Raw genomic sequence first — 24,968 nt, forward strand, 5'->3', positions numbered from 1 at the left:
GCAACATCCATTTCTTAAAGATTCAGGAAGTGCTGAGTGCTCAGTTTCTTCTCAGAACACACATTTACCTTTCTTGCACCCCCAGAGCCACTCAGTGCCACCTCCTCTGTTCCAAGCTTAGGAGGGTCCATCTCCTGTGGTAGGGAATGGCTAATTAAGGGGATAATTAAGGGAATAAAAAGCAATGTGAGAGATTGGCAGATCTTCTGTGTGATATTCAGGACACTGGGAAGTGGTGTCACATCAGCAAGGTGATATCTGCCCTCCATAAATCATTCCTGATCTGGGGGTTCTGACCCAGAAAAGATCAAACAACACAACTCAAACCTGTCCTCAGAGTAAATCCTCACCTGAATTTACAGGTTTAAAACTCATTTCTTGATGCAGTGCACAAGCCACAAGCCCAGAGCCTTTCAAATGTTGTTCAGCATTGGATTTTTAGGGGAATTATTGTTTACAAGCCACGGATGGATTTAGAGAGGGCTAACAGCTGTTAACATCTGGAACTGATACTGATGGAAAGGTTCACTCCAGCAGCAAGTGAGGAGGAATTCCTGCATCCTGTACAGCACCCCCACAAGCACACAGCTGCTGGCAAAAATCCAGCCCAGCAACAAATCAATTCCCAAGATGGAACACCCAGCTTTGGGGATCTGTTGAGTTGTTCTTGTTGGCTGAAGATATTTACAGTCTGCTTCCAGCTGCTTTGGATATGTTCAGAACAAATCTCAATAACTTCATTTTAGGAAAGGGCAGATCAAAATGTAAACACTTGCAGCCCAAGGCTGCAGCCTGTCAAACGACATCAGGGGTTGCTGTGATAAAAATGTTAATTTTGAAATTAATTGAGTGTCCTTCCATGGTATGATCCACTTATCTCTCGTTTTCTTTCCCTTTTGGAGAGAAAAATATACATTGAAGTATCACAAACCCACCAAGGACTTTCCCCCTCCAACACTAAACAAACCCAGTCCAAATGTACCTTTAGTCTCCAGCCTTGGAAGGCATTTAATGTATGATAAATGATCTTTAAGAGGCTACAAATATATTTTTCCAATAATTTTCTTTCCTCTCCAAACATCAAAGAAGCTTAAATACCATGGAAACAAATATGACAAATCCCCCAGACAGTGGAATTTATCAGTCCCTTTCATACACAGCACAACTGAAGCTCAGAAAGCACAAATTCTCTGCATAAAAACACAAAATAAACCCATGACAGAGTTGAGGGGGGAAAAAAAAAAGCCAGATATTGTGATTTGATCTCGTCTGTAAGTCACAAAACACCCAGGATGTACTTAAAATTTTATTTCTATTTCCAGTACATCATAATAATTATAAAAGAATGGTCTGCAGCCACAATTTAAACCAGTGGCTGACTTTGTGTGGATATTCACACACAAACGATTTATTATAATCACAAAGGCTTTCAACATGAAATACTTGATCCTGAAATCCTTCATCACACAAAAAAGCTCAGGAAATTCTGCTTCATCCAGGCCTGACTCTCATTTTTCCAAACCAGATCAAGAGCTCAGTGTTGCCTCATTTATTCCTCCATCTCAGGAGTGCTTTGTCTGTGTGTGAATATTGCAATAAATGTTCAGAGGGCAAAGAGACACCTCAATATTCTGCTGTTTGGGCACTCACAGCTTTGATTTCACAGCTTCAACCCCCCCAGCTCCCTGGTTCAGTGCAATTTGCTGAATCTGGATCTCTTTTGTTTAGAAGGGACTATCAGACATCCTTGAGTTGCCCTCCAACAGATCCTCTCAATTCCATAATGCCAAGATTTGGGAGCTGCTGTACATCTCTGCTCTGCAAACAGCCCCAAAATTGGCTCTGCACTGCAAAGCTTCTGCAAGGAATTCTCACTGCAGCACTGCTGTGCTGATTCCGTGGGGAAAGGAAAAATCCCCGAAGATGCTGAGCCCCAGAACTCCTCAGGCTGCTCCACAGCAAACCCTGGCACTGCCACCCCCGTTTATGACAAAACACCCAAACAATAGTGTCCTTTTCCCTGCTTCCTTGTGAACAATTGGTTCCCTCATCACCTCCAAATCATAAAAATCTGAATATATTTTACAGTTATGTCCAATACAGGATTGAACTGGTATCAAAGCCAGACTAACAGCAGCTGGTTCTCTTCTGGAAGTGCTGCCTGCTATGCCTGGTCACCTTTGTCTTCTGCTGCCATTGCTGAGTCCCTGTGCTGCTCCTCTGGATCCCCTGGCAGGATGTTGGTGACTGTCTGCAGGAGGGACTCGATCTGCTCCTCTGTCAGCCTCTCCTCGCTTTCTTCCACCATCTGCAGGTCCAAAAAAAACCCCATTGGCATCATCAAATCCACACTTCCTCCCTCAGGGAGAAGGACTCAGCTCAGCAGGGAAGACTTTGTCAAGACACAGCCTGAGCTCATCACAAAAGCATTTTACAAAGCAGAACTCTTGGAATATTTTGAAAAAAGAAAAAAAGAAAAAAAAAAAAGAAAGAAGTCCATTGTTCAGCACGACAATTGGCACTGTGTAATGAGATCCTGCTTTCCTTACAGCAAGGAAAACACCACCCTGGGAACAGCCTGGCTTCCCCTAAAGCCTCCCTCAACCTCCACATCCTTGTCCTGAGCCAGGCTTTTCTTTTAGCTCAGATGCAGCCCCACTTTCCTGATCTTTCTCCCAAGTTTCTGTGTTTTCATGGGATATCCTGAGAGGGATTCCCTGGACCTTGGCATCTCATCCAGTACCTGCAGGAAATTATCAGCCCATGAAAGAAACCACCTCATCCTACAGCAGCTGTACTCCACTGGAATTTGCTTGGATTGGGAGACTCCTGGATATAAAGACATTTAAAAGCTCTGAGCAACATCAAAAACACTGTCATGATTCAACTCCATGATTCCAGGAGATTAATTAGGGACCTACTCCCACTGTGGAGCTGTGGCAGCTTTTCTATCACTGCTACCAGTAAAACAACTGCCCTAATTTATAGGCAGCTGTTAAAAGGGAAAAAAGCTTGTCAGAGGACTGGAAAAGCAAGTCAGAAGAACTCTTCAAACACAAATGAAACCAATTAGGATTGTGGGGTTTGAGTTTTCTTTTTTTTACAGCAAGTCCTTGAAAATGGTCTTTGAAGAGGAGTGATTTATAGTAATGATGGTTCCAAGTCAATGCAGGTTTAATCAGCTCTAGCTGTAAACTGCCAGCTCTTCAGATGCCTTCTGAAAAGCAGAATGGGACTTCAACTCATTTTTGTTTTTCTTCAGAGTCCTCTTTGCACAATCTGATCATCTTTCATCAGCATCATCCACAGATCTGCACAGACACAGAGAATCCACTCCTCAGCAAAAGGCAGACACTGAATTTCCATTTGTTAATGACTTTCTGGGGACTATCCCCATCAAAGGATGAAAATCCCTGTGGAGTGGCTTTCCAAGCTCAACAACTACTGTAGGACACAGGCTTGAACAGCAGCCCTGGCTCAGCTTCCCAGCAGCTGCTCCTCTGCACTCCCTATGCTCACACACACTCAAATCCTCCTGCCCTGGCTGGGAGAGCCCCTGGCAGCTGATTCCTGCCAGCAACTCCCACAGGGAATCCTCTCAGCACACCTTGGAGGATCAGCACCACACCACCAAGTGTGCAAATGGAAGATGTCCCTGGAACTAAATGTTCTTTCAGGTCTCTCCCAGCCCAAACCATTCTGGGCTTGTGATTCCATGATCAAATCTGCTCCACCCACTCCTTGGTGCCAGTGCTGCTTACAAATCCCTCCTCTCCAGCTGACCTTTGCTGTTAAATCTCACAGAGGATTATCAGCCTGGCTTTTAGACTGGATTATGGGGTTATTCATTTCTCTTACACTCCTTTTTCAAGGTGGGGTAGGTGCTGTGGGAGCAGGAGCTGCACAAAGAACCAGCCCAGGTGCTTTGGACACCTGGATGACTCCAGGTAGGATGACTGAACCAATGTCTCCCAGATTTGTCACCATCCCTCAGAAAATAGCACTTGGCCTTGTTTAGATCTGATTTATTGCATGCCATAAAGTCCAACCCTCTTCCCATTTTAATTTTATCTATATCTCCTCTCCCTTTTTCCCCCTCCACTTTCTCCTTTAGGTGCTTGCTCTGATAACATCAGAACTCAAACAAAAACCAGAGATTTCTGATCAGCTCTTCCCAATTCCTGATTTTAAGGTAGAACATGTGAATTCTAATCCCTGTTTTCTTCCCTGCTCCCCAGTGACTCCAGATGAGTAATGCCCCAACTCCCAGTATGAACAATCCCCCTGATGTCACTTTTGTGGCACAGCACGAGGCTGACACACTGCAGGGACAGACACAGCAGCTCTGGGGGTTGCTCTGGCAGCCCCAGAAATCCCAGCTGAGCACGAAGCTGATGAAAGAAAATCAGCTCTGGTGTTTCAGATGCTCTAAGTGATTTCATTAACATGTTGTGAAAAGCATTTTTAGAGATGCCAGACCCTGCACTGAAGAGGGGATGGAGCTCCCAAATTCCCTTCTGCTGACACATCCAGAGGGAAGTGGGAATTCCTTCAATTCCTGCAGCAAAATTCACCTCTTGGTGCCTCTCTAGCAGCTCCCAGGAATCACCAACAGACACAAATCAACACTTAGCAGGATGGACAGACAGCTTCTTACTCAAGTTGATGCTTCAGCCTTATTTTGTTGTGATATTATTTGGGATTTCAAAGGCTCAAAAGCACAAACTGTGAAAATCAATTTTTTTTTCACTTTTTCAGGAAGGGAAAAAACAGCCTGAGATGATTTATGACAACATACACAGTGAGGAAGCAGCAAAGCAACAAGCCAAAAGGAAAAATTCAAAAATTAAGCCCAGACAGCATGTAGATAAAGAGGCAAATGAAACTGTCCTGAAAGAAAACAGATCTCAGGGGAACAGGAGGTCACTCATTCTACATTCAGCAGATGTTCTCACAGCCTCTGATTTACAGCTGCAAGAAAAATACCTTTGATGCTGAGAGCACTAAGAAATATGGTGCTGAGAGGAGAAATGAGATGTAAAAAGCAGCCCAAGAGGCAAAAAAACCCCAACTGCCTTCAGGTGTCTCCTTTTCCAGCAGCAATTTTACCAGTCTTGGAGAAAATCTCCAGCCAAAAGCCCTGCACTGGCTGAAACTACTCAAGAGCCAGACTGAGCCCATAAGCAGCCAGGAATGCAAAGTTTATAGTAAAGAAAACAAAAATGCAAATGTTTGAAGGGAGGGGATGAGCTCAGATGTTGATGTTGGCAGTGCCACTCAGCCCTAATGGGAACAGTTTCCCCTCTCAGAAGATGCCACGTGAAAAGTTGGGGTATTTTTGACCAAAGTTTGGGGTGTTTCTAACCAAAGTTTGGGGGTGTTTCTGACCAAAGTTTGGGTGTTTCTGACCAAAGTTTGGGGGTGTTTCTGACCAAAGTTTGGGGGTGTTTCTGACCAAAGTCTGGGGTGTTTCTGACCAAAGTTTGGGGTGTTTCTGACCCAAGTGCTGCTGGCCTCAATATTTGCAGATCTGGGTGAGGAGCAGAAGTGGGGAGTGTGGCAGAAATACAATTTCTGCATTAAAAGCCCCCTGATGTGATAAATAATTGTCACTGCTGCTTTTCAGCATTCAAGGCTGTGCTGCCCCAAAATAACTCCAGGGGTTTAGGAAAATTTGCTGCAGCACATCAATGTCATTCATAGCCACACCCAGTGTGTGCTACCTGAGAAATGTGATTATCACTTAGCTCAGGACTCACTAATCATTTCTATTTCACCCAATTTAGAGCACTTTGTTACTCAATTTTCATTCCAATATATTCATAAAATCAGCAATGCTCCCATTTAATTTCTACATCTAATCAAAGAGGAAAACTTTATAAATTAATTGGCAGAAAATTCTCCCAGCTCAAACTAAAAGCAGCACGTTCCCCCTGCAGCTCAAATTTAATTCTCAGAAATTCACAGCCAGCCCATGAAGATAATCCCAGGGATTAAAGTGTTTATTCATAAACTGAAGTGTAAACCTATGTTCACAGTGCCACAGACAAATGGAAGCACAAAATCACTCAGGACTGTCTAAATTCCTTTTTTTACTCAGAGAAACAAGGACAAACATCCTTAATTCAAACCATACCTATCTTTTGTGCTTACCCAAATAAAAGCAGAATTTAAGAGACTTCATCCTCCTCCCTGTGCTGCTTTCAGGGCTAATGTTTATTTGGTTTAGTCTCCTGAGACATAACAATAAATCAAGAATGAAGAATAAATAAAGCCACACTGAAGAACCCGAAAAAGTCCTGAAGGAACTGAAAAATTCTCTCAGCATTTGGTCAACAAACCTCAGCACCAAAGAACAACCTGTGGGTTAAAAGCTATTGTTCATTGGAATAAATAAGCTAAGAATTAGATTTAAAGACAATCAGTTAAGTACAGTAATAAAGGAAATAGGGGCTCTGATCATTTCCAAAGCAATCAAGCACATAATTTACCTCCAGTGGGGGAGGGAGATGTTTGATGAGAAAATCACAGTTATTTCCTCCTTTGAGCAGTGATTTGAAACTGCTCAGCACCACATCAATAGGAAAAAAACACATTAAAAAAGAAATGAAGTAAAAGACTGAATAATTGAATTAATGTCCCTCAGAGATAATTAACTAAAGGCAAGGCAAAATACATTGTTGAGAAAATAAACTTTTAAATCCCCTTAAGATCTTTCATTTTCCAAAATATTTTCCATTATTATTTTCCAGTATAAAAGACAATGTGCCAGCCTATAAGTATGAAATTCTCCCAAGGTAGAAAGACATTTTTAAAAAGCACAAATTCAAAATCTGCTTTTCCACTCAGAGAGAATTTAATTTAATTTTATATATTTATATTTTATATATGTCTTTTAATTTAAAGATATATATTTATATATTATTTTTATATACTATTTTATATGTAGGCAGGATAACAATGAAAGTAGGACGGGGGGAAGAGGCAGACAAAGCCATGCAGTCACCTGAGAGCCCCAAAAATGACTGCATTTAAAGAAGGGAAGAAAAGCCTGCAGGTGGCAATAAAATCAATCTGTCTAAGCATATGAAGCTACCAAAGGTGTGGGACAGGCTCTAATTGTGCTTTCTGACTGACTTAAAGCTCCTGCTTGGGCTGCTGGTGGACACTGACCTCCTCAGCTGGAATCATTCTTCTGAGATGCTTTCAGCATTTTCATCTCTGCTCCTTGGTGACAGAACAAAAATGGTCCTACTGGTCCCTCTTTAATCCTGCCCCTTTTTTTTAATAGCAAAATATGATGCTGTTCCTGCTCAGCTTGGTTCCAGGGGAAGATTGCTAACAGATGTTCTTAATGCAAGAGATCTTTATTGAAATAATATCCTGAGTGTAACAATCTCTTTATTACCACAGGGGTCTGTGCTCCTGAGGAGATGTTTGAGAGAACAGAAGCATCTATTTCTATTTACTGACAATCCCTCTTTACAGCTGAATTATTCTTAGACTGACAATGGTTCATTTCCATCAGAAAGTTTATACCCATTTCTCATCCTGCATTACTGCATTTTAGAATTTTTGATTTTAGTGTAACAAAAAAACATTTAAAACAGGGAAGATGTAAAAAAATAAAGTATTTCATCACAGAGCTGCACAGCAAAAATATTAAATATATTCCTATTTGCAACACTTTCATAAATCACCTTTAATGTCTGCATTGGGCACTTTAAATGAAACAAAGAGAGGTGGAGAATCTGTCTGAGAGGGCTCTGAGAGGAAGCTGAGTGGATTTGAAGCCCTGGATGTAAAATGTGCATAAAATAAAGGGATCCATTCAATCACTGGCCCATGAGGAAGCAATTATTCAATTACCTCCAAGGTTAAAGCTGCTTCCAGCTCAGCTTTGAACAGGCCCAGGCATTGGTACTCACCAGCTGGATCTCCACTGCACTCACAGGCCTGTGGTTCAGCAGCTGCAGCTTTTCTGCCCTGGTAAAAGCAGAGTGAAGAAAATCCACATTACTGGGTGGTTTGAGGATGCCCTCAATGGCTGCAGTGATGCAAACACATTCCTGATCACTTAGGGATGAAATGTCACTGCCAGGAATGATCCTGGCTGGGTTTGCAGTGTGGCTGAAGGGCCATAATTTGGATATTTTAATAATTTGGGGACTTTTCTGTGTTCAGCCACACTGCTGTTGGCCTAAGGTGGCAAGCAGAGACCCTCAGATCATTACTGTGCAAGCATTAATTAACTGCTGCTTTGTTAAAGCTCTGCAGGAATGTGAAACAACTCAGCAGACCAAAACTTCTGCCATGAACACACAGCCACCATAACAATTTCATAGCTAAGGAGTTACAGTCCCATCAAATGGCAGCAACTGGTTTATTCTTTTAGCTCACTGCAAATACAAAGTTCCAGCAGGGAACTACAATTTGTTCAAACTGAATCTTGGCATTTATTACCTTCTCCAAGGTAGAAATACATTTCTAAAAAGCACAAAATTAAAATCTGCTTTTCCATTCAGAGAGAAAAACATGGAGCAATCTGTTCCTTAAAAAAGATGTTTCATCTTCAGCATTAATAAAGCTGAACCATTCTCATGGTGAGCTGAACATTTCTGACTTTTTACTATAGGGTATCTTAAAGCATATTTAAATGGATTCTCCAGTGTTTAAAGCATATTTAAACTGATTCTGAAGGGTTTAAAGCATATTTAAATTGTTTCTGGAGGGTTTAAAGCATATTTAATCTGGTTCTGGAGGGTTTTTCCTGGGGGATTTTAGAAAGGAAACCTCACAGCTTTTAAGAGAACACAGATCACTCCATGTTTACAACCAACAATTTCTGTGTGTCTGGAGATACCTCAGAGATATAATTTCATTTCAAAAGGCCTCTGCCAACGGGCTGCTGGATGATCCAGCTAAAATGTGTGTTTTCATCACCACTTTCAGCTTCAGAAGAAAAGCTTATGAATTTTCAATCCAGCATTTGTGATGTGTTAACAATCCCTAACAGAAAGCTCCAGAAAAGTCCTCATATTTATTTATTTATTATTAGTTTGCTTTGCTTTTGGAGAGATAAAATATGTTTTCACTGGTTATAGGAAGCAGGGAATCCACCTCCTTTGTTTTCCCATGTTAATCACTCAAATCCATTTGGTGTTTCCAACATGAGGCTATGGAGAGCAGGCTGGATTCTGCTCTGAACTCAGAGCACTTTCCAGGCAGACAGATGAGGTGTTTACAGCTGCTGCCATCTACCAGAGTCATAAACATCAGGAATAAAACCCCAGTAATGACAGGAGATGAGCACTCAAATCCTTGACATGGAAAGCAGGTGATTTAAGGAATCAAGGAGAGATCAAACTCACTTGTGTAAAAGCAAAGCTAAAGGCAGCACTGCCAGGCAGAGCTGGGGAAAGAATATTAAATAATACCTTTGTTCTATAAAAACCTGGCCAATTCAGCTGGAGTTTTGAAGGATTTTTCCTCCAGAGCTGGGAATTCCCTGCTTTGGTGCCTGATGGAGGCAGAGCTGGTGCTTTCAGTGCTCTTTGCTTTGCCCCCTGGCCAAGCAAATGTTGGTGCTCAATTTCCAGAGCTCTCCAACAGCTCCTTCCCCTAAAAACCTCCCTCCTCCTCCTCCCCCAGCCCTACTTCCAAGGACAGACTGTGATGAATTCATATTTTACCCAAGTTTCTCTCACATGACACTTCAGAGCCTTCTCAAACAACTCTTTCTTCTCTTTTGCAGCAAGACACATCCCAATCCTCCAGCTCCACCACTCCTCCACACAAAGCACATTATCTGACTTTTATTAAATAAATTTCCTCATTCTCTTCTTTTCAAAGTAATATCCTTGAAATATAAACCCCAGAGCCAAATAAAGAGGATCAAATGGCAAAAGCCACTTTATGCCTGAGCTGAAGAATGCAAATCTGATTTAGCCAGAACTTTTTTCAAGCAGGTAGAGCTGTGTTTATCACAGGAAGATTACTGGCACAGCAGCAAGCAGAAATAAATTAACACCAATTACACATTGTGACTAAAACAATCAATTAGTGCAACTGCTGGTGTTTCCTGAAGAAACAGAGGGCACAACAAAAAAAAGGTCACCTCTCCAAGACTTTTTACTCATAAGCCATGAACAGCACTCCAATTCATTAGGGATAGACACAAATTTTACAGTCAGGCCAAACAGATCCTAAAAGCATCATTTCAGGGGATTTGTAGTTTTTATAAATGTGCACAGAAGAATGAGAGAGAAATGACAGTGATTAACACATTCAGATGTGTCATCTGAAGGATTTCACGGCTGGTTTTGATCAGCAAAGCTCCCTACTGGAAAATGATGCAGAACAACACAAAGGGACAAGCAGCAGGGTGCAAAAAAAAAGCCCCAAAAGCTGCATAAATGCCATATTTCATCTAGAACTGCTTGTGCAGCATAAGCACTAATTAACACCCCAACATAAGGATCTTTAGACATAGTAATATGTAATTATGAGGGAAGCCATGAAACAAACACTCCCAAAATGTCTCTAAAATGCATTTAATAGGAAACTGGATTGCTCAGCCCTCAGCAGCAGCAGAAGGCAGAGGTTTGAGTTGGAGCTCAGTACCCACTGCACCTTTTTAACACTGATCCCACAGACTGACTGCTGGGACCAGGCTCTCTGTGTACCTGGAATTTCCTGATAGTACCCACACAAATTAAAACCTGAATAACCACCTTTTCAGAGATTGGCTTTAAGTAAGGCAACCATGCATTAGGTTCAGACCTGATTGCAGTGTTTGGCTTGGGCACAGACCTGAGCTTGAATTTAGTTCATGCTCCATTAAAGCTAAAAAGTAAAATTAACTTTTTTCTGCTCTCATGAATTTATCTTTACATTTCCTACAGCACTCAGGGCACGCTGATGCTTGTTAAATAAAATGGGAGCTGTCCCACTCATCCAAACAGAAGGTGAAGAACATTTTCAGCTTCATTGCCCCCAAACTTCAGCATCTGCATTTTCCCTGCTCTGCCTGGATTTTAGAACCAGTTTGGAACACGAAAGCTGCTCACTCAAGAGGAGAACCCATACAAAAGATGAATGACAGAGAAAGCAATTTTCTCCCATAAAAGCAAGATCCCACTAATCAGAGTTAATGGGCCGTGCTGCAGACTTGTACAGGACCTGCCTGCTGAGAAATCCCAACATGGCAATTCCTGCTGAGCCCACATCCTGCAGCCCTGGGGCTCAGCTGCAGCCAGGAGCAGCTTTTCCAGGATGGAAAAAATGCTCTGGGGTGGGTTTGGGGACACACACAAAGCTCAGGCTGCAGGGGACAAAAACCTGTGCAGTTATGGGGAGGAAAAGGGGTCTGAGGTCTGTGTGAGGGGAGAGTGCTGGAGGAAGTGAAGATGTTGAGTTCCAACCTAAAAAATATTTCTACAGGACAAAAACCACCTCTGGGTCATGTTCAAGATCACAGACAGCACAATCCTACATTGATACATCCATTCTAAAAAATAATACAAATACTTGCATGCTTTTGTGAAAATTCAGATAAAATGCATCATTTTCTGTCAGCACTAAGCAAACTTTTGCAGTTTATATTTTAACCAAAATCTCCTCTGTGTGTTGGTATTGCCCTTTTTTAATCTGCTGAACTCCCAGAGTGTTTTTCCAGCAAGAGGTCTGGGTTAGGAGAGAACAGTGCCAAGATCCAGCACAGAGAGCTAAAAAAACCCTTCAAACATCTGTGCCTGAGCAGAAGCAAATTTATCCTCAGGAATGGATGTTTGAGGGTTACTAGGAAAACCATAAAGTAACAGCTGGACACACAACCAGGGCTTTGATTCCTGCTGGAAATATAAATCCCAGGGTCCTCAATCAACCATGGCAACTTTTAATGCCCGAGTCCTGAGCACAGGGTCTGGCTGAGGGAGGATTTCCCCAAACTGGGAAATCACAGCCCCAGTGGGTGCTGTGATTCTCCACAAGGATTCCCACTGGAAAAGCTGAGAATAATCTGAGAAAAATCTCTTAAATGATGCTGTTGTTCAATGAGCACGATGCTGACTTGCTGTTGAATATTCATTTTGAAAGCTCTGGAGGAGACAAAAATTACAAAGCAAATCCTTCAGCCTTTAATATTGCAGAGGTTTGTATCTGTTGTAGTTTTTGGCAGTCATGAGGGAAAATATTTTCTAGAAGTACTGAAGATTTTCAGCTCAACACTTCCTTGACTGTGTTGATTTAAAGACAAAAAGGGCAATGTTCCTGAGCAGATTTTTAAGTTATAATAATATGCAGTGATTGGAAATTTGGTTATCCCAAAATTAGATGCAAGATAGGCTATCAGTGGCAGGAAGAAGCACAAGTAGAGCCAGTTTTCACTGAACCATAATTCTAGAACTCTAGTTTAACAAATGTCCTTTTCATGCAATGCAATTCACTATAACTTACAAATATGAAGCCATTCCAGCACTAAGACTGGAAAATGAGCTGCTAGTGGCAAACTCTATTTCCAAGTACAACATGGCTCACTGAACTGGAGCTTCAGCCAAAGCCTGAGGCCTCAACAAGGTAATAATAAAATTCATTATGTGGGTTCAGAGCTGTAGTCTTAAAAAAAATCTCAGTTCTGCAGTTTGAATTTTATCAAAGTAATTATTAAAAACTATGGGAAAAACTGTTTTGCCACACCTTAACTGTATCAGTGAAATATGTGGCTTTGAATTTGCTCCATTTAGCAAGGCAGCTTTCTGGAATGACTCTGGAATATTTGTTTGCACACACTGATGTTTTTAAAATCTTTAAAATTGATTTTTTTAAAATCTGTCTTTTAGGAAGGCTTTTTTTGTGTCTGTAACACTAATGAGACAAATCCATCACAAAATGGATGCTGGTCTGTTAACCTGTTTTTTTGAGTGGCAAAAATCAGTGATAACAGAAGGATTTGAGATGATTTTCCAGGAACTGCAGAATTTGCCAGAATTATGTTACCAATTCTCTCACTGGAGCACAGACATCACATGCAGCCTGACATCCTGCAGGGCTGTGGAAGAAAAAATAAGAATTCCCTTGATTCAAAGCTCTGCTGTGCCTCAGTTCCTGGTGTTTCCCTGGCTGCTGTCTCCTCCCAGCTGGGGATTCTCCCATCCACGAGCACAGCCTAGTGCTGAGGGCAGCAATCACAGCCTGGCAGGGAATGGCACAGCCCAAGGCAGGGCTGCAAATCCTGGCCTTCAAAGTCCTGGTATTAGGAAATAGGCTAAGCCTAATTAAGAGCATAAACACGCTGCTTAATTGTTTCCCCTCTGATTAGAGGTGGAGTCGTGACAGGAATGTAAAGGGCAGGGAAGCAGTTTGGGGTGATGGGGTGTTGCTGACCCTTTAACCAGACTGAATAGTCTGAGGACAGACCCCAATTAACACAAATAAATCTAATCAGCCACTGCAGAGAGCTGTTAGCAGCACAGACAGTGTCTGAGCAGCTCAGAGAGCACATTTTGGGGTACCTTACCCAGAAAGGAAGCAGCAAAGAGAGTCTGGAGCTCATTACTCCTGGTGGGAGGAAAGGTCATTACAGGGATCACACAAACAAGGTCCTGGAAGAGCAAACACTGCAGGTCTTTCCTCTCCAAGGGAAAGAAGCTCTCTGCACACAGCTGGGATGAAATCCCTAAACACCACCTGCATCCCACAGAATGGAAACCATCAAAGCATTTTTATTTAACAAGAGGAGCAGTGTTGAAATGACCTTGGTTAGGAACCAAAGGTAGCTCCAAATTGCCTTGGAGGCATCACTGCTTTAAGTGGTTTAACATAAAGTGCCTTAAAGAGCAATTGCACCCCTTGTGCTCTGTGGTTTGGGGTGAAGGGGCTGCCAGGTGGGCCCTGACAATGGAAAAGATGGTAAAGATCAGGAAAAAAGAAGTGTCACACAAAACAATTCTGGGTCTTATTCTGTAAAGCATGTGGCAGAGTTGGGAAGTTCTTTACCAGATAAAAGTTGTACAGGATGCTCACAAAACAAATGTGAATTTTCACAGAGTAAATCTGTCACCTACACCACTGGCTGGCTCTTCACTCTCATCCTGCTGCACAAGAAATGATTTGGGAATAATTTCCTTGCTTCAGTGTCTCAGGAAAAGGACACACAGGATGACACCCAACCCCAAAGGCACCTCAGAGCATCCATAAAAAATGGAACAGTCCAAAAGCTCATTTAAAGCTTGTAACTGTTCCAACCTTCCCAGCTCACTGAACAAGCAGCTGTGGGAAGGTGAATGTTTGGGTAGAGCTTCTACAAAAGTGCTCAGCACTGTAGGAGACAGAGAATCCATAGCTGGAAGTTTCTCTATTAGAATTTAAATTGTTTTGTATTTCACTCTAGGAGATCCCATCCAGGGGAGCAGTTGCAGTCAAGGTACCTAAAGTGGTAACACTAAAAGTAAACCCTCAGGTCCTGGTCAAATTCTACCTGGAAAATTTAGAAATGAGCTTTAAATAAAGATAAACACTTTGATTTTTAATGGGAGCTCTACACCAACATCAATGAGTTCCTCTGAAAAATCCTTCTCTGCTGGTTCTTTCTAAACTGCTGCCCTGCACTGACAGCAAAGCTTATTTCCCTTCAGAAAGGCTGTTTTACACTTTCACCAGAAGAGAAGGATGCTCACTACTACTCTAGAAATGTTTGCTGCCAATTTTAAGACCTCTCAGTGCCATATTACCACCTCTTTACACCTCTGGTATTTTTATTGCAGAGAATTTTCTTTTCTCCATGCTTCAACACCTCCAGAAAATGATTAGGATATATAAATGAATATCCTGCTGGATAAAATGAGCTCCAGGAGGGTTAAACACTGACTTACTGACCTGGCAAAGAAAGCACTCCAAGCACAATTCCAGGCCAGAATTCCCAAGGAGCAGCATCCCTTTGTGCAGAGCTGCTGCTGGCCTGGATGTGCCTGTCTGTAGAGAGGGGGCACTGAAAGTCTAACAAAAAGCTGCCAATCTGCTCTCCCTCCTCTGGACAGCCTAAAAACCTCCCTGCACCACTCCAGAGCTCCCCCTGGGCATTTTGTAGCACAGCAAAATGAATGAAAAGCCTCTTTCCCAGAGGATGAACTGCTTGGGAGTCCGTCCAGGGAATAAAAACACACTGAGTGTCTGAAAAACTCCTCCTCTGAAGTGAAGGAGGAATCATTTAGAAGCACTAAATATTGGGTTTTTTCCTGCTTTAGAAGTCAGGAGTGATCAGAGCTATCCAAACAAGTGGCCAGCTGATTCCACTTCTATTTACATCAGGCTTCCCTCCCGCTCTGCAGAGCTCCAAGAGGATTATGTGCCTCAAGAACAGGCACTCACAGAGGGGAAAAAAGCCCTTGGAGTCTTGGAACTGCAAAGGAAATCTTTTACCTTCCAGGCAGAACTTCCAAAATAACAACTGGATGTTCAGCTTCACAGGAAACTGCTGGGGAGGAGGGGCTTGGTTGATACAATATTTAAATAACTGAAGTGTAGATCTCAGAGATCCTGCACAAACAGCACATAAAAGTGGAAATACCCACAAGTGAAAGAAAATATGTTTGGCTGAGCATTTAAATAATGGCAGAAAATACTTAAAACCCATTAATCAGATCATCACACTGTCCACAGGGATCAGTCTGTCAGCATTAATTGAGTTTTTACTCCTGTTCAAATGCACAGCTCCACTTACTTGGTTAATTTATGGTCTTTCATTGCTACCAGGAACTCCCTGACAGTCTCAGGACTCTGGTACCTGCAGGGTGTTTTTGAAATGTACTTCAGTGTCTGCAAAGGACAGAAAGAAAACATGTATTATTTAATATACATATTTAAGACTTGTTTAATAACATATTTAATTACTTATTAATTAATATTTAATTACTTAATACTTGTTTTACCACTTGTGTATGGAACAAGTACTCTGGAAAGTCTTGAGAAAAACTGGAAAATCAATTCAGGTTTGGAAATTCACTTTCTCTGAGCTGTTCAAAGCACAAAACTGCAAGTTGAAGAATACAGGAAAGGACTGAGTTTTAGCTCTGCTTGCTAAAAAAAACTCTCTAGTGTTTGTGAGATATTTGCTACCTTGGTTTGCTCCTTGTTTGGATTTTGTCTTTTAAAAGTACACAGGAAAGTTGAATTCATCCTAAACCCAAGTTTTCATGTGCCCAGTGCCAGGAATATTCTCACTGCCAGCCCAGATCCCTCTTTAAGATCTCTAATCTATCCTTGTTTTTATCCTTCACCTGCATTTTTGGCAATTTAAAGTTGATAGAAGCAGATTAAGTGGCTTGTTATGAAATCTAGAAGGGTATTTTGCTATTAAAAATTAATTGAGACAATTAAATTTTGATCAGTTTTTCCCATGTAACACCTACCAACCTTAACTTTGACAGCATGTTCCATTTATTTGCTTTATTTACAGTAATAACATTGAGCTGGTGGATAATAGAATTCCATTACACAGAGTAATCTGAACTGAGTAAAAAAACAATTTGTTGATAAAAAAATCCACAAAAATTGCAGTTCACAGCTGACTTTTCACTGGAAGTGACTTAAAATCCTCCTAAATATTTATTGTTGCTTGAATTAAACCCCAAAATGAAGATATGGAAATAACTATAATTTCTTTTTCCTTTCTTTAAGCCCTGTCTGACCTTTCCAGATTAAATGAAGCTGTTATTCACCACCAGTGATTGAAATGAAATGTTGTCATGTAATGTAATTATTTCACAGGAGTAATTTCTCTTCCAGGTTCATCTTTTTTCTGGCAATTTCAAATCAATGAGAAAGCCAAAAATACAGAAAAACAAAGCTCTTTTTATGGAGTTACTTCAGTGCCAGTGGATCCAAGTCTGCAGGGAGCTTGTGAAGAAACCCAAAGACAATCCTATAAAATCAAATTCTGCTTTTCTTTCAGTCAAACATAGAAAATCCACCCAGAATTGACACCAGCTACACCCCCAAGCACCGTATAGGTATTGAACACATAGAATAACAAAGCAATTCAAAATTTCAGGTGCATCCTGATCAAATTTACTTACAGGATCTTCCTCAGCTGTTTCCCAGAGGTGCAGGAAGAGACTGTCAGTCTCCATGAAGATTTAATTCCCATTTTTGGTAAGCCCCTATATTTTGTTGAATGCAAGGCTTAGGAATGACAGCCTCTGTACCTTTTTCAAACAAAGCCAGAACTAAAACAAAACCAAAGCCTAGGCCAGATCTTATCCACATGAGTCGTTTCAGGGCTCAACAGAATTACTCATGCAAGCAAAGGCAAAGTGCTTTCAGCTGCCTGTCAGTCATGGTGCTGCTCATGCAATTCTGCACCACACACACAATGGCTCCCACTGCAAGGCTCTGGGAAATTGCTAATTTATTTTAAATGTTAGTATTTTTATTACATGATTTTAGAATTCCTTCCCAGGAAGGGATGAAATGTTAATTCCCCACCTGGCATCCAAGTGATATTATCTGTTTGTAGGGTTTGGCTTTTCTTTGGATCAAAAACCAATTTAGATTATCTGTTTTGGCTGGGAATTATTGATTTAGTTCTGGTAATTAAAAAATACCATGTAATCTGTGCCTCAATTTTGAAATCATCATCTTAATTATTACATTAGGTGACATCACAAATTCATCAGATGATAGCAAGCTCTGCCCTGTGTCTTAACAGGATGGACTTTTTAGAATTAAAAAAAAAATCCTAACAAAACTAAACAGCTGAAAACCAGGGGATTTGAAATTTTGAATTTCTTTTATAGATTTTAAGAACAGCAGCTGCCTAACTTTGCCCTGACAGCACAGTTACCCTACAACCTGACCACAGAAAAGTGGCAGATTTTATTAAAACATTTTATTATGGTTTGAATGAGGGGAAATTTGATAACAAATTATCAATAAACAGCCCTAAGGATGTGAATTATTGCACCTTGAGCTAACTGGTAAATGGATTTTCCCAGGGCTGCTCACCTCATACATGATTGTGTTCAGATTCTGCTGCCCAGAGCTCTGCTTGGTTTTGCCACTCTCTTTACGCTGCTGCTTGAGATCAGTAAGTAACTGGTACACCTAAAGATAAAAAATAAAGAGGTTTAGAGCATCTGAGAGCATTTTACCTACAAATGTTCCAGCAGGAAATCATAAATGAACAGGAAATTCCTATCAGCCAAACAAAAATAAATGTCTGGTTGTTCTGGTGGATGGACCAACAACTAGAATGAGAAATGTTTCAGCCCCAGAGTGATGAATAAGGATGTAAATTGTTTTTTAAAAGCTGTGACTGTCTTAAACAGATGAATGGAACTTTTTCAGATGTTCTGCTTCAGGCTTTGCAGCATATCCAGAGTCAATACCCAGAGCAAAGCAACAGAGCACTTCTCACTGTTCATCCCCTCATTTTTACCTGGCTTCACTCAAGATCCAGCCCAGGGAATTACAAACTGACAAGTCCAGAGAAATAAGAAACCAAACATTTCCAGACAGTGAGAAATATGAACATAATCAGCTACAAACCCTCCATTACTTCACACCTCCATGGAAAAGGAACACCTGTCAATGCTGAAATCAAACTCAGGCTGTGAGCTTTGACAACAAACCCAAAAGGACAAGAAGCTCACAGGGATGTGCAGGGATGGAACTTGTGTGCAAAGCATCCCCTGGAACTGCCACTGGGGAGTGGAGCAAATGGAAAGGGATCAGCAGTTGGAGGGAATCAATACTTTAAAAAATCCTATTTGTTATTTTTTGGACATTATTTCAACTGCCAGGCACTGAACAGCAGTTTGGGTGACAGGGTATCCTCTATTTCTCAGAGGAAATTCTGCAGAGCTCTTCCCAGATGCCTCCGGACCACTCACCAGGGGCTGCTCTGTTGTTTGCAGACAGATGCAGCTCAGGATAAAACACTTCAAGATTACTTTCAGAATAGAATGAAACAGCTGCAATAAAAAGCAGCTTCAGCAATACAGTAACACAGAAAAAACCACCTGGGTTATTAAAACTGCTCCAAAAATTAAATTAATCAGCAAAGCAAAATATTTCCATTACCTGGCTTAAATTAAACATTTTTTTCTACCCCTCTTAAAATGAGAGAGGAAAATACCCACTTTAGAATAATCTCAAGACCAAGCAAACAATACTACAGCACCCATTACTAGCAAAACCATTTCCAAATCTTCTTTAAAAGGCTTTTTTTCTTGAAACCAAACCGAATGCAAGGAAGAGTAAATCCCCTGCAGGTTTTGCTGACTGCTACTGCCAGGTTTCAGCTTCCAAAGATTAAACAAGGGACTGAAGACAGCTTGGAATTGCTGCTTTAAAAGCAGAATGAAGACAAACTTACCTCAAAGTTACTCAGCAATGCAGCATTTGCATCTTTTCTAAAAGGAAAAATGAAAACAATTAATTATGTTCCAAATGGAACTCTTTGAAGCTTTTCTTTGCCCACTCACAGACACTAAAAGAACTTAAAGTTTAAAAAAAAACCCCAAGACATCTTATTTTGGTGATTCTACAGTTGCCACCTCTGGAAAATATTTTCCATGCTGTCAGTTAAACTGTGACATAAATATTGAGTATATTTTGCACAAATCATAACACGCTTGTACAACACACTCCTTTCATTCAGTTGCCCTATTTGACTCACTCACCCGAATTCACACACTCAAACCAAATTGCTTTGCTTCTTCCTTAGAAAAAATGCCACTGATTTGACTCAAATAAAGACTGATGGGAAAAAGAATTCAGATTACAACACTATTTTCTTTATCAGTCAAGAGCACCCTGAGTATTTTGGTACCATGGACACGTGTGTGTGTGTATAGACACAAACAGGGCTTTAATTTTTATGTGTTGTATTGAGTGAAAAAAACACCAATTTCCTGCATTTCCTTTATTTATTCTTCCCATCTTTATGTGCCTGTTCCTATATTAAAAAGGCAAGGCTGAGTTTCCCATTTTCCATTTCCTCAGTACCCATTAAACAAGAATCCTTATCCAAAGCTGGCAGAGTGACTGCAGAGCATGCCTTTATTCCTCCTGGATATTGTAAATTTGTATATTTAAAGTAAAAAGAGGGAGAAAACCTGCCCCAGAACATCCTCTGTTCCCTGAACAACACATTCTGCTGAGCAGTCAGTAGCCACAACAACAGAAAGTTTCCATACAAAAGGAAAAAAAGGCCTTTCTCAGGTCTGTGCAGCAGCTTAGGAAAAAGCAAAAAAAAAAAAAAAACAACAAAAAAAGGTACAATGTGTTGTTAAGCACCGAGAACAGCCTGAATAGAACTGTCACGTTCATCACTTTCAAATGGTAAATGCATCCACAAACTTCCACAGGTTCTAGCATTGTTTTTAAATGAAAAGGACCTTCTAAAATACGCTGAGATGAACTTCAACTTCCATTTCGCTGACCCGAGTGAAACTTCAGCAAGTGAGCTCAGGCACGCATTAGTTTTTCATTCATGTTTTACAAACCATATATAGCTTTTGTTGGGAGGTAAATGCAAGTCTTCAGAATGTTTGCATTCAGCAGGGCCCTACAGAAATCCCCGCGGATCAAAGACATTCTATAGGGAGAATTACGTATGGAATTCTTCGGCTGAAAGAGGATGAAACACACGGCCATGCAAATGAGGCTGCGGAATCAAGGGTTAAGAATGAAATTATTTAAGAAACTGCTTTCCTTCTTTCCTTTTTCATTCCAATCCACTTTGCCATTCAGAAAAAGACTTGTTATTTTTTTTACACCAGAATTATAAACTGATCAACTTTTGCAATAGAAATAAAATTTCCTTCGGTCCTGACTCACCAATTTTACAGTCAGGCAACAAGGAATTCAGAATAATGGATTCTAATGTGTATTTTTAAGCAATCAGTTCAACACTTCGCTTAATTTTTATGTGATTAAGACTTAAGCAGAAAGGTAAAAATTTTCATGGTAACACCAAAAATATAAACACTTTTTACACCTTTAAATAGCTCATATTTGCCCAAATTTTAGTCTAAACCAAAATCCTCTTGAGTAGGGCTGCATATATCAAAAAATATCTTAGTAAAGGGCATCACACCTTTGGAAATATCACTGACACTTCATATTTTTAAGTCTGCTGCTTCACATGTGTTGTATATTTAAACCACATTATTTTCTGAGAGTTCTTTTCTCTAATAACAGATAATTCTGGTAAGAAAAATCCATAGTAAGAACTTGGAGAGTTGCAAAGTTTCCCTTCCAAATCAGGCAGGAGGCAAAATATGATTAGTAAAAATTCAGTGGATGTGTAAGAAGTATCACAGATTTTTTTATTAATGGTATCAAAGCATTTTTCTCGGTGTACAACAGCCAGAAGAGCTCATTTCTCTGCAGGCTGCAATATTAAGACTGTCATACAAACCTGTATTTCAGGAAATGTTTAATATTTGTTACCAACTTCTGATTTTCATGCTCACAGTAGAGAAGATTTAATGATAATAAAGCATCCCTGGAGTACAGGGCTGCAGGAGCTCAGTGACTTTGGGGGACACATCCCATGAGTGCCACCACCCATCTGAGAAATTAAAATTAAAAGAAAACAAGAAATTAAACCAGCTCCACAGAAGTTGTGAGATTTTAAGCTTCAAAACAGGTCAAATCCTCTCATTTTGTGCCCGAAACACATGGGAAGAAGGCCTAAAAGGGCCACCAGCCAAAATTCTGACTCTCTTACTGCGTTTGCAATCGCTGGCACAAACCCCTCAGGTTTCTTCCTTCTCCAGCATTTCCAGCTCCTACACAAAGCTCACGGCAATAATGAAAAATTCCCATTTTGCCTCTCACAGGGCAGAGGGAGCGGGAAGGGGGCAAGAGGGGACAGGAGGTGACAAGAGTGGGATTCAGGCCGAGCCACGCTGCCTTTCACCCCAACAGCCTGTCCGACAGTTTTAATAAAATAAACCCGTCCGATATTGACCAGAATGCCTGAACTCACTGCTGGGGGCAAAAAAGCCACCAAGGATTTATTGCACCCTCACACTCCTCAAGGATTCGTTCTACCCTCACGAATTTATTGTACCCTCACGGATTTATTTTACCCTTCCACCCCCTCACGGATCCACACCCCACGCCCACAGAGATGCAGCCACACGGAGATTTTCCCCACACAAATCTCGCTGAGGTGCCCTGCAGCCCCGCTGTGGCCACGGCAGGGCGGCTCTGAGGCCCGGCCGTGCCCTGTGCTCCCCCCTCAGGCCCTTCCTTACACCTCCATCTTGTCCTCCCCGGCGCGGCCTCCCCGAGGATCCTCCCGCTACCCCCGGGCAGCCGCAGCCTGGCGGGGCACGGCGGGGGAGCAGCGGGCCGAGCTCCGGTGGAGCTGAAGGAGGATTTGGCGGCTGCGACGGAAGCGGAAAAGGAAGGAGAAATAAGGAACTCAAAAAAAAAAAAAAAAAAAAAGTGTACTGGGAAAAGGTCAGCTGCATTGGCCGGGAATCGAACCCGGGCCTCCCGCGTGGCAGGCGAGAATTCTACCACTGAACCACCAATGCCGGCGACGGGAACGTGTCTCTTACCACAGTTTTTGTGTATATATCACACAAAAAAATGCAATTTTTCTCCAAAATCATCCAGATTGGCAATTAGCCGCTATTAACTGTGACGAAGGCAAACCAGCATGGCGAAAGTACTGACAAATCAAATCTTTAACCGCGTGCGGAGTGCCGCAGGGCTGAGGGAGCTGTGTAGTGCTCCTGCTGTCTTTTAAAGCACCTGTACATGCATCCATCAAATTCGTCAGCACCGTGTTTTCCCCAGCTGTCACTGTGACTCTTTCCCATCTAAACCATGTGCTCTTAAATTTTCCAAGAGCTCTTTTCATCCTCAGTAAAACCAGTGACACTTCAATGAGTGCAAACAGCTGAAAATCCAAGTGGCAACAGCAAGGAAGATTACCTGGCCAGGGAAATATTAATTCCTTAATTTTGACATAATGTCTCAGGGAAAAATTCATATAACTCCCTAAGGAGTGTCACACAGATGTATTTTCTTGCTTGCAGCTGGGATTTAAGATCCTTTTATGGATTTAGGGAACTGAATGGGTCATCCTTGTGCCCACAACCTCTGCCTTGCAATTCCAGCACAAAACCCACCAGCCACTGTTTTCTCCACGACCAAAATTAAGCCTTTTCTTCTCCTTGGGGTGTTGCAAATCCTAAACCAATTCAGATTAACACGAGCAAACTGCAGTGCTTTAGGAACAGTCTCCAGTGCCAGGACAGTGGGCAAGGAGCAGCTCCCAGTTTTCCAGAAACTTCCATCACCAGATACAGAAAAATTTAGAAGCCAACTGCAAAGGCTTTTCAGCCCTTTTAATTTGAAAACCCCTAAAAAAAGTTTTGGTGGGCATGTGCACCTGTCACACACAGATAGAAATTTATTTATACCTCAGAATAATTTATTGTGGAGTCCTGTGGAATAAAAAAGAGCCAGGAGAAAGGTCTGAGAGCTGCTGGTGTGACTGAGAGCACAGGATGTGATGGATGCTGCCCTTTTTCATGTCAGGATTAACTGGCCTTGTAAATTGGCCAAAACTGGCACAGCAAAAGCTCTGTGACTGCTTTGCCATGTCCCAAACCCTCCACACGCAGCTGCCTGAAAGAAGGGGAAGCATGGCAGGTTTCATGTGAAAATAGTCCATTTCCAGACAATCAAATGTCAGGGTTTCATTCCAGAAATCTCATCCTTGTCTGCTTCTCACCACTCTCTTCAGCTAAGGGTTCAGAACCTTCAACACAATAATCTTAATCCTTTACATCTCTTTATGTCTCTCCCCCAGCAGCAAATTATTATAATTATTTATACCCTTTCCCCAAAATTTTGCTTTCCTGACACATTCTTTCCACCTTTTCCCTAAAACTTCACTTTCCTCACACCTTTTTTTTCCACTCTTTCCTCAAAATTTCACTTTCCTGACACGTTTTTCCAGTGAGTGCTGCTTTGGGAATGAACGAGCATGACACAAACACCTCTTCCAACAGCTTTTTTTCCCCCTAATAGAGACTTCCTAAACATTTCCCAGTGGAGACAGGAAACCTGGCAGGCTGTAAATACAAATATGGCTCAGCTCCATCTCCAGTGCCACCATGAAAGGGATATCAAGCGAGAACCCACAGGGCAGGGGCTGAGGTGAGAAGGTCACTTTGGCTTTAATTGCTGCTCTTTAGGTGTTAGACAGTGATGCCACACCATCCATAGGGAATGCAGACATGGGTTTTTCCAAATGTGCTTAGCATGTCAACATTTTAACATTGTGATTGTTGCCAGTAAGGCTTGGGGAGAGAGGGGCCTCTATTAACTATTGAAAGCAGGGGGCCCAGGACTTGCTATTGACAGCAGATCTGCAGGGTATTTGTGTTCTTTGTCATGAAAGATGTTTACTGTGTTCAGCATTTCCCTCTGCTATTTTTTTCTTCCCCCCCCCCCTTTTTTTTTTTTTGGCCTTTTATATTCAAAAATTAGTTAAAAACAAAGTTGGGGGTTTTTTGAACAAAAATATGTCAGCAGGGCTCTGTGTCAGCCGAGCTGATGGGGTGTTGTTTGCAGGGCACGTTCAGCCCATGGAGCTGTTTTCTCTCTCCAAAGCAAAAAGACAGCTAAAAAAAGGATGTTTTTAAAAGAAGGTGCACTGTAGCTGTTTCTGCCATCCTTTTCCTTCACGGTCCTGTTATGAAAATTGGAGTTCCAGAGCCACCAAAGCTCCTTTGGAGCTGCACTCCCTCAGCATTGCACTCTTCCAGCAAAAAAGTGAAATAGTAGAGAGAAACTGATTGATTACAGAAGTACAAATAAAGTTCAAATATTTGAGAACATTCAAATGGATTTAATTCAACTTCTCTGTGCTGCAGAATTGGCAATTTACCCTCCAGTATTTATTTTCACCTCGAAAAGGGTGGAGCTGGGAATATTGA

At 41.4% G+C, this 24,968-nt stretch overlaps 1 protein-coding gene across 1 annotated transcript; it reads right to left on the minus strand.

Moving 5' to 3' along the window:
* Window positions 1-826: 826 nt before the first annotated feature.
* CRCP (CGRP receptor component) lies at window positions 827-22,505 on the minus strand. Its single transcript, XM_084219326.1, has 6 exons — window positions 22,266-22,505; window positions 19,373-19,409; window positions 18,001-18,099; window positions 15,719-15,813; window positions 7,929-7,986; window positions 827-2,308 (listed from the first exon to the last, which is right to left on the minus strand). The coding sequence occupies exons 1-6, from the start codon at window positions 22,271-22,273 to the stop codon at window positions 2,165-2,167; spliced, it is 441 nt and encodes a 146-aa protein (XP_084075452.1). The 5' UTR covers window positions 22,274-22,505; the 3' UTR covers window positions 827-2,164.
* Window positions 22,506-24,968: the final 2,463 nt, after the last annotated feature.

This window comes from Fringilla coelebs (genome assembly GCF_963513975.1).
Source record: "Fringilla coelebs genome assembly, chromosome: 20".
Lineage (NCBI taxonomy): Eukaryota > Metazoa > Chordata > Aves > Passeriformes > Fringillidae > Fringilla > Fringilla coelebs.